This window comes from Anopheles coluzzii, chromosome 3 (genome assembly GCF_943734685.1).
Source record: "Anopheles coluzzii chromosome 3, AcolN3, whole genome shotgun sequence".
Lineage (NCBI taxonomy): Eukaryota > Metazoa > Arthropoda > Insecta > Diptera > Culicidae > Anopheles > Anopheles coluzzii.
The window spans coordinates 36,366,101-36,373,899 of NC_064671.1; the positions used below are offsets into that span (position 1 = coordinate 36,366,101).

The window sequence follows — 7,799 nt, forward strand, 5'->3', positions numbered from 1 at the left end:
TTTATCGGAATCGATTCCGAATAGTAGGTCTGGAATCAGTTTCGGGAATCGGGTCGGGAATTTGTCTCAGAATCGGGTCCGGAATCAGCTCCAGTATTTAAATCGGCTCCGGAATCGGAATCGGCTTCTGAATTGGAATTGACTCCGGAATTCCAGGTCAATTCCGATTCCGGAACTGGTTCTGATTTCGGAGCCAAATCCGATCGCGGAATCGATTCCGGAGCTGACTCCGGATATTGGGTTTGGAACAGACATAGATTCAGATGCAGTGGCTGGAAAGAACTCGCTACGGATCAGTCCCTAGAGCAGCAACGGTTTTGAAATAGGAGACGGTTCGATACAGGATCAAGATCAGTTGTTGGATACAAAAAGGCTCATCATCAGCTATTGTTCTGAGAAAGATACGTTTAAAATTATGATATCTTATGTATGATAATGCAATCTGTTTAAATAATTTACGAACAATCCATTTTTTATTCATTTCTACCCATCTCTTACCGCTCACTTGCTAACAACATCATGGCCAAATACCTTGTTAAACGCATGGACGTCGTATATTTCACCATACTGATGTACCAGCTTGTACACATCGCCGTTCTCGTGATTTTTCACCGGGAAGTACATCTTCAGAAAAGATTTGGGCAGCTCCGTTCTGGACACGAGATCGTCCACCGAGTAGATGCGGTTCTGCCGCTTACCCTTCGCGTCCAGGAACGATATCTTCACCTTGCTCAATCGATCGTCACAATACACGAACCCGACCAGATTATCGGTGATCATTCCGAACAGCGAAAGGGTCAGCGATGTGGTAAAGCCTGCAATAAGCAAAATAATTACATTTCGGGTCTGGGCAGTTAAAGGGATTCAAAACGCAAGTGTAACAAACCAATCGCTCCCACAATCTCGGCAGTGGTCATCGACCAAATGTCCATGTAAGCGAGTCCGATCGATATGGGAACGGAAACGCCGGTGCAAACCATGGGATAGAATTTGAGCCTTTTCAACGAAGCAGTCAGCATGATTGACGGGAAGTGGTAGATTGTGGTCCAGTTTGTAGCGTTGCTCTCGTTGTCCTTTTCCGTCGAGGTTGTGGCCGGTTGTTCCGTACTGGCTAGTGCAGAGTTTGTGGAACAGTGTCGGACGAGGCCACCGAAAGCGGGTTTGTTGATGTTTTGTTGCTGCAAGCAGATCGCCTGCCGGTGGTAGGTCAGTGATGATATAACGCTGCCCTTCTTGGTGCCTAAACTTTGCACGAGGCGTAATGTGCGCAGCATATTGATGAAGTAATGCTTTGCACAATGTTTTTCAGTTAAAACAAGCCGTGCAAGAAGAACTTCTGTTAAATTGGACGAATTATTAGACAAGAAGTTATTTGGTGCCGATTTGTTTTTCTTTCTCCCCACTTTTTGACAACCCAAAACCAGTGGAGTACTAGAATGACAGATGCCGAATGTAAACAAATCATTGTGCCATGCGCAAATGTCACAACAAGCCTCTGGTATCAAAACACGTGCGTCGCATTTCGATACAACATTTCGAAATTGTACAAGAAAAACCGGACAAAATGAATACTAAAGTGAAACTAAAAGAAGTGTAAGTGTTTAATTAGTAAATAAACCTCTACAAAAACAATCGTAATGAATTCCTTCCCCTTTAATATGTGGTTCTCGTAGGTACGAGGTCAAACAGCAGTACAAAGCGTTCTACACCGGCGGTACGATCGTATGGAAGCCGGATGCACAGCAATTCCTCTGCCTAAACAATGGAACCATCAGCATCGTATCGGTCGACAACCTGCACGAACCGGTCGCACTGGGCGAGCAGGAGACGGACGGTGAAATAGCGGAAGATGTTATCTACACGTTCGCCGTCAGCAACACGGGCAACAGCATCGTTTCCGGCCACCGGTCCGGGCTGCTCAAGCTGTGGGACGGTGAAAAGCACACGGTACAGAAGATGTGGAAAACCGTTCACCAGGGACCGATCTCGCGGCTGGTGTTCAGTCCGACCGACAGTGTGATCGCGAGCGGTGGGTCCGACTCGACGATACGCTTGTGGGACCCAACGGAGCAGGTGTGCCTGGGTACGCTGCGCGGTGCGGAAGGACTGATCAACGTGATCGTGTTCCATCCGAACGCGGACAGCAAGATTGTGGTGGCGGTCGGTGACGATACGAAAATACGCGCCTGGGACTACGAATCGCGCAAGCAGATCAAAACGTTCGAAGGGCACTTTTCGCGCGTGACGGGTGTGTCGTTTTCCGAGGACCGAACACACCTCGTCTCGGCGGGGCGGGACAAAATTCTCATCCTGTGGAACTTTGAGTCGCAGCAGGCTGTGAAAACGATTCCCGTGTACGAAACGCTCGAATCGGTGGTGGTGCTCCCTGCCGGTTTGCGCGTTGGTGGCATCAAGCTGAAGAAGGGCAAAGTTTACGCGGCGTGCGGTGGCGAGGAGGGACTGATAAAGGTGTGGGAAATGACGGGCGCAAAGATAATCTTCAAACAGTCGAACAGTCTCGTGGCGAAAGCGGCGGAAGAGGGTGGGCTGGCTATTACGCACCTGTTCTACAGTGAGCCGCACGGTCGGATGGCGGTCGTGTCGGCCGACCACAACATTCTGGTGCACGATTGCGAAAACTTCGACTACGTGCACCAGCTGTCTGGGTTTAGCGACGAAATACTGGACCTGATTCTGTTCGGCAAGCGCGACCAGCACATCGCCATGGCAACGAACAGCAGCGACTTTAAGGTGTACGACGTGAGCACGATGAACTGCCGGCTGGTGAAGGGCCACACGGACATTGTGCTGTCGCTGTGTGCAAACGATCGGTATTTGCTTTCCTCCTCCAAGGATAACTCGATCCGCCTGTGGAGCTTTACCGAGGAACCGTTCACGATCAGCTGCGTTGCGATCGGGCTGAAGCACACGAACACGGTCGGGTGCGTGACGCTGAGCAGGCAGGGCGGTAATTTCTGTGCCAGCGTCAGTCAGGACCGTTGCCTGAAGACGTGGAAAATACCGAAAAAGTTTACCACCGAAGAGGACGGCGAGTTGCCGCGGCTACAGTGCAGCCTGACAGCGTTGGCCCACGAGAAGGACATTAACTGTGTGACGATTTCGCCGAACGATCGGCTGATAGCGACGGCTTCGCAGGACAAAACGGCCAAACTGTGGGACGCGAGCGATCTGAGCGTGGTGGGCGTGTTCCGCGGCCATACGCGCGGCATCTGGGCGGTACGGTTTTCCCCGGTCGATCAGATACTGCTCACCAATGCGGCCGACTGCACCATCAAGCTGTGGTCGCTGGAGGATATGACCTGCCTGAAAACGCTCGAAGGGCACGACAGCTCGGTGCTGCGCGTCGAGTTTCTCACCAACGGTATGCAGCTGCTGTCGGCGGGTGCGGACGGGCTGGTAAAGCTGTGGTCAATCAAAACCTCCGACTGTGTGCAAACGCTAGACAAGCACGATAACCGCGTCTGGGCGCTGTGTGTGACGCGGGACGAGAGTGTGTTCTACAGCGGTGGCTCCGACTCGCAGCTCATCCAGTGGCAGGATGTTACGGAAAGCAAGCGTCAGCAGGAGCTGGACCAGCGCAAGGACACGCTGCTACAGGAGCAGGAGCTGAGCAATCTGTTGAGCGAGCGGAAGCTGCTGAAAGCGCTGCGCCTGTCGCTCAACCTCGACCGGCCGCTCAGCACGCTGAAGATCGTTAACGAGGTGATCCGAACGAAGGAGCAAGGCCTGGAGGACACCGTGCGCAAGCTGTCGAACGATCACAAAGAGCGGCTGCTCCGGCACGCGATCGAGTGGAACACAAACAGCAAAAATTGCCGGCCGGCTCAGCTGGCGCTGAACGTGCTGCTGCAGGAGACGCTGGCGGGCCGGTTTCAGGTAAGCGAGCTGAACAAACACCTCGAAGCGTCACTTCCGTACACGGAGCGGCACTTCAAGCGACTTACCGAGTACGTAAAGGACCTAAAGTTTGTCGAGTATTCGCTGCGCTGCATGCAGCCACACGCGGCTAGGATGGATTAAACGTGCACCGAAACAGCGGGTAAATAAGGAAACAAAAGATGAACCATCAATAAAGAAAAGCGCTATTCGAAAGATGGGCGCATTTTAAACCATTAACTGCTTATACACCCTCTCAGCACTCTCTTGTCGTTGCCTTTCTATTGTGTCCGTAACTATAACAGCTTATTGTTGGTTTAGTGTCGTCACTTGAGCTGCTGCTGCTGCCGATGGGTGGTGTTCTCCTCCTTAGTAGTACTAATCCCGGCCTTACAAGTAAACGTACTTAATTTATTCACAAACATCTGTTTACCCACCGCGCTTCTGTTTGGACAAGTTAAGTGCCGCACTCAGCCCGCGGATGTGTTGAGCGCGCACTAATTAAACTGCTTTTAACCAGCGCAGACAGAGCGCGGTCGACCGTGGAAGTAAGTCAAGTTTAAGCCAACACGCTCAAAGGGCAAAGGGCTTTGTTTTCTCCTAAGTTTCAAAAACATAGGGCATTGGAAGTAATTTGAACTATTATGGCATTAGTGCTGTTTATTCGTAAGTTTTGTATTAGAAAAAAGTGAATTGATACACGCAATTGTCTTGGTTTTTGTTGTCAACGTAAGCTATTTTATCCCCAAATTTAACTCCACAAAGTGTCTATATTCACCTAACATTAACATAGGAAAAATCACCCCTATGGTAAATTAGTTTTGATGAAAGATGATTGATCCTGGAAACAATTTGAATTAAGATTGAAAGATGTCCCCAGTTTCTGTTAATTCTCTTTTAATCTTGGTTTGTGTGAAATGTGGAAATTTATTTTAGTTTTGATTTTTTTATTTTTAAACTATAAAACGCAATATTAGAAGATTTTAACATGTTTTTTAAATAGAAAAAAAAAATCCATAAATTTCGCACGTACGGCGCACACATGAAATTCTAGGGATGGCAACACATTTCATGAGCCCGGTCCTACAACGCCGCGGTGAATAACTCTTGCAACCATCTAGTACGTCAGGAAAATGAGTGTGGGGACGTACGCCGCCGCTACGAACGGATTCAATAATACCAGCCATAATGAAAGATTCATAACAATCCAACACTACTATGAAGTGTCGACTGGAACTGGAATTGCATCAGTTCCACATACGGACCAAATATCGTTCCGTACCCGACAGTTCCAGGTACTGTTCTTGAAAATAATTGAAATCGAGAGCTATTTCTGTATAAGTATGGGCTCATGATAGGTTCCATTGCAGGTATGGGCTTATGATTGGTTCCAGGACCGGTATGAGTTCATGATATGTTCCAGGTCCTTTATTGGTTTTTTTTCACATCCAAGACCGATATCGATTCATGAGTGGTTCCAGGACTAGTATGGGTTTAGTATCAGTTCCAGGTCCAGTTTGGATTCAGTATCATTTCCAGATCTGGTATGGATTCAGCATTAGTTCCAGGACCGGTATGAGTTCATGATAAGTTTCAGGATCGATGTGGGTTTATTATTGGTTCTAGGACAGGTACGGGTTCATGATAGGTTTCAGGACCGGTATGGGTTCATGATCAATGTCAGGGTCAGTATGGTTAAATGATCGGTTCCAAGACCGGAATGGTTTCTTGATATGTTCCAGGGCAGGTATGGGTTCATAATCAGTTATTGGACCGGTGTGACAAGTATTGATTCCTGAATTGGTATAGATTCAGTATCGGTCCCAGGACCGACATCAGGTTATATGCAGTTCTTGAACCAGAATATGTAATGTATTGGTGTCAGGATCAGTATGGATTTAGTTCTAGTTTAGTCTCTTCAGGGATCATCATAAGTATCTCGTTTTAATTGAGTTAAGAGGCCATTAATTTCGGCGTAATCTTAAGAGTAAAAGAGATCTTTGAAATTTATTTGCGCAGCCCTATAATCTGGCCAAATTACCTAGTTCCAGTCAAATTTGGCAAGTAATGCGTATTCAAAATAATGAATAAATTTAAGTGAAAAAGTAGGATAACAAAATTTGAAATAATGGTCTAAAGTAAGCCTTCAGGTTTAAAATTGCTTAAACTTTCATTTTTTTAACATTATTTGTACAGTTGGTATGCAACGCACTAATTTCAGAGGCTGCCATTGCCACTAGTTTTCGAATTTTAGCATGTAAATATGTACCACTTCCTGTCCACGTTTTCAGGCAATGCCTTTAACCCTTGACCTTTTGATTTGGCTATGATAATTATGGATAAGGTCCATTGTGGAAAAAGAATATGAAATATAGAAAAAATAATGTAAATTTGATGACATTTTTAGCAAATTTTGTAATGTCTTTAAAGCTTTCATACGATCATACGAAAATTAAAATAATGCATCTAGTTAAGAGGTTGAACAATTCATTATATTGTTTTCAGTTCTGCTAAAATCTGTTGTTCTCTCATTTGCAGTGTGTATGGAAAAATCTTGTATTATAAAACTCAACATATTTTTCCATTAACGTAATTTTTTCTCTAGCAATCTCTTTACTTATGTTTATGTACAAAAATAAGTCATTTTTCCGAGAACGTATCAATCTTCTAAATACCAGAAGAACTAAACTATTGATTTGGATCCATGCAATAATTTTTAAATTACTATACACGGGAAAAATATAAAAAGAAAATGGAGAAAAAAACATTAAAGAAACATTTCAAGTCCAAAAAAATTTTATTTTATTTTTTTTTTAATTTTTACGCAATTTATTGATAATTTTGACAAATATTTGAATTGTCTTCAAATCTTTCAAATATGTTGGGAAAATTAAAAAAAAACGCATCTAATTCAGAGGTAGAATCGTCTGTAAAATTCAATTCAATCTGTATGTACAAATAAAATCAACAAATAAGAAAAAGATAAAGCTTTTAATTGAAGTACTCTAATCATCTTTTCCCCAAATTGTATAGTAAATGTATCAATATTAAAAAGCTATTTCAATGATAATAAATCCCAGTTTTCATTAATAATTTTAGTCGATGATAATTCTCAATGTGTTTTTGTTTATCCTTGTTCCTTGTTTCTGGTTGCACTCGACTTCTTACATTTGGGTCATTTTAAACATCTTTGTGTCCCTTTTAGGTCCCCTTTGATTGTCTAAAAAATCAAATACATTCTTTGGTACATTTAAAATATTTTCTAATTATAAAAATGATCATCATTTGTGCGCTTTTGATACAATTTTATCTTAAAAGGTCATGTATGATTAAATGCTCACACACAACATGAACCCGAGCTGCACCGATCCTTGAACGATCCTCTCGAAATCGGTTCAACGGTACTAGCACAGCCCAGAAAGTAGCCATTGCCCCCATTTCACCCGTTTATCAATGGGCCATATCAATACGTACGCAAATAAAGAACTGCCACCGACCGAGATCGGCCAGATTTGCCCTTTCCCCCGCGCGCGCACACACATTAGTGCTGCAAAGTGCGCCTCTCGTGCCTGTAATTAGTATTCACACGCGTTCACGAACGGGCAGCGCAAGTAATTGGTATGCTGGAGCCATTCCCCATCTTCCGATATGGCTTAATTAAGTGCGACCTCCGCCCCGATCGCTACTCTCTACCCATGGCATCCATTCCCCTTTTCGGGGAGGGGTCGATTGTCCCCGCGTAACCCAGACCATAACCTCGAACATCGCTGTAAGAGAAGGGTGGATCCCCCCTTTGGTGGATGGTTAAGATTAAGAGAAATGTCCTCGGCCACTAACCACTGTACTGTGCTGGAAGAGCGCTAGGTAGGCGTTGGATACACACAGCGTCTGTTGTGTGTCAG

The 7,799-nt window shown here is 45.1% G+C and overlaps 2 protein-coding genes across 2 annotated transcripts; one reads left to right on the top strand and one right to left on the bottom strand.

The window, feature by feature from the left end:
• Window positions 1-447: 447 nt before the first annotated feature.
• LOC120956437 (transmembrane protein 186-like) lies at window positions 448-1,398 on the bottom strand. The gene is made up of 2 exons (XM_040377905.2): window positions 887-1,398; window positions 448-815 (listed from the first exon to the last, which is right to left on the bottom strand). Exons 1-2 carry the CDS (start codon window positions 1,272-1,274, stop codon window positions 502-504), a joined length of 702 nt encoding a protein of 233 aa, XP_040233839.2. The 5' UTR covers window positions 1,275-1,398; the 3' UTR covers window positions 448-501.
• Window positions 1,399-1,467: 69 nt separating this feature from the next.
• LOC120956435 (transducin beta-like protein 3) lies at window positions 1,468-4,137 on the top strand. Its single transcript, XM_040377903.2, has 2 exons — window positions 1,468-1,593; window positions 1,674-4,137. The coding sequence occupies exons 1-2, from the start codon at window positions 1,472-1,474 to the stop codon at window positions 4,039-4,041; spliced, it is 2,490 nt and encodes an 829-aa protein (XP_040233837.2). The 5' UTR covers window positions 1,468-1,471; the 3' UTR covers window positions 4,042-4,137.
• Window positions 4,138-7,799: the final 3,662 nt, after the last annotated feature.

What these genes read in the sequence shown, in the direction of transcription:
- LOC120956435 (XM_040377903.2), top strand. Translation starts at nt 1,472, where the DNA reads ATGCGCAAATGTCACAACAAGCCTCTGGTATCAAAACACGTGCGTCGC. An exon ending in AAAGTGAAACTAAAAGAAGT is followed by an intron (nt 1,594 to 1,673) that starts GTAAGTGTTTAA and finishes TGGTTCTCGTAG; the next exon opens with GTACGAGGTCAAACAGCAGT.
- LOC120956437 (XM_040377905.2), bottom strand. Translation starts at nt 1,274, where the DNA reads ATGCTGCGCACATTACGCCTCGTGCAAAGTTTAGGCACCAAGAAGGGC. An exon ending in CGAGATTGTGGGAGCGATTG is followed by an intron (nt 816 to 886) that starts GTTTGTTACACT and finishes TGCTTATTGCAG; the next exon opens with GCTTTACCACATCGCTGACC.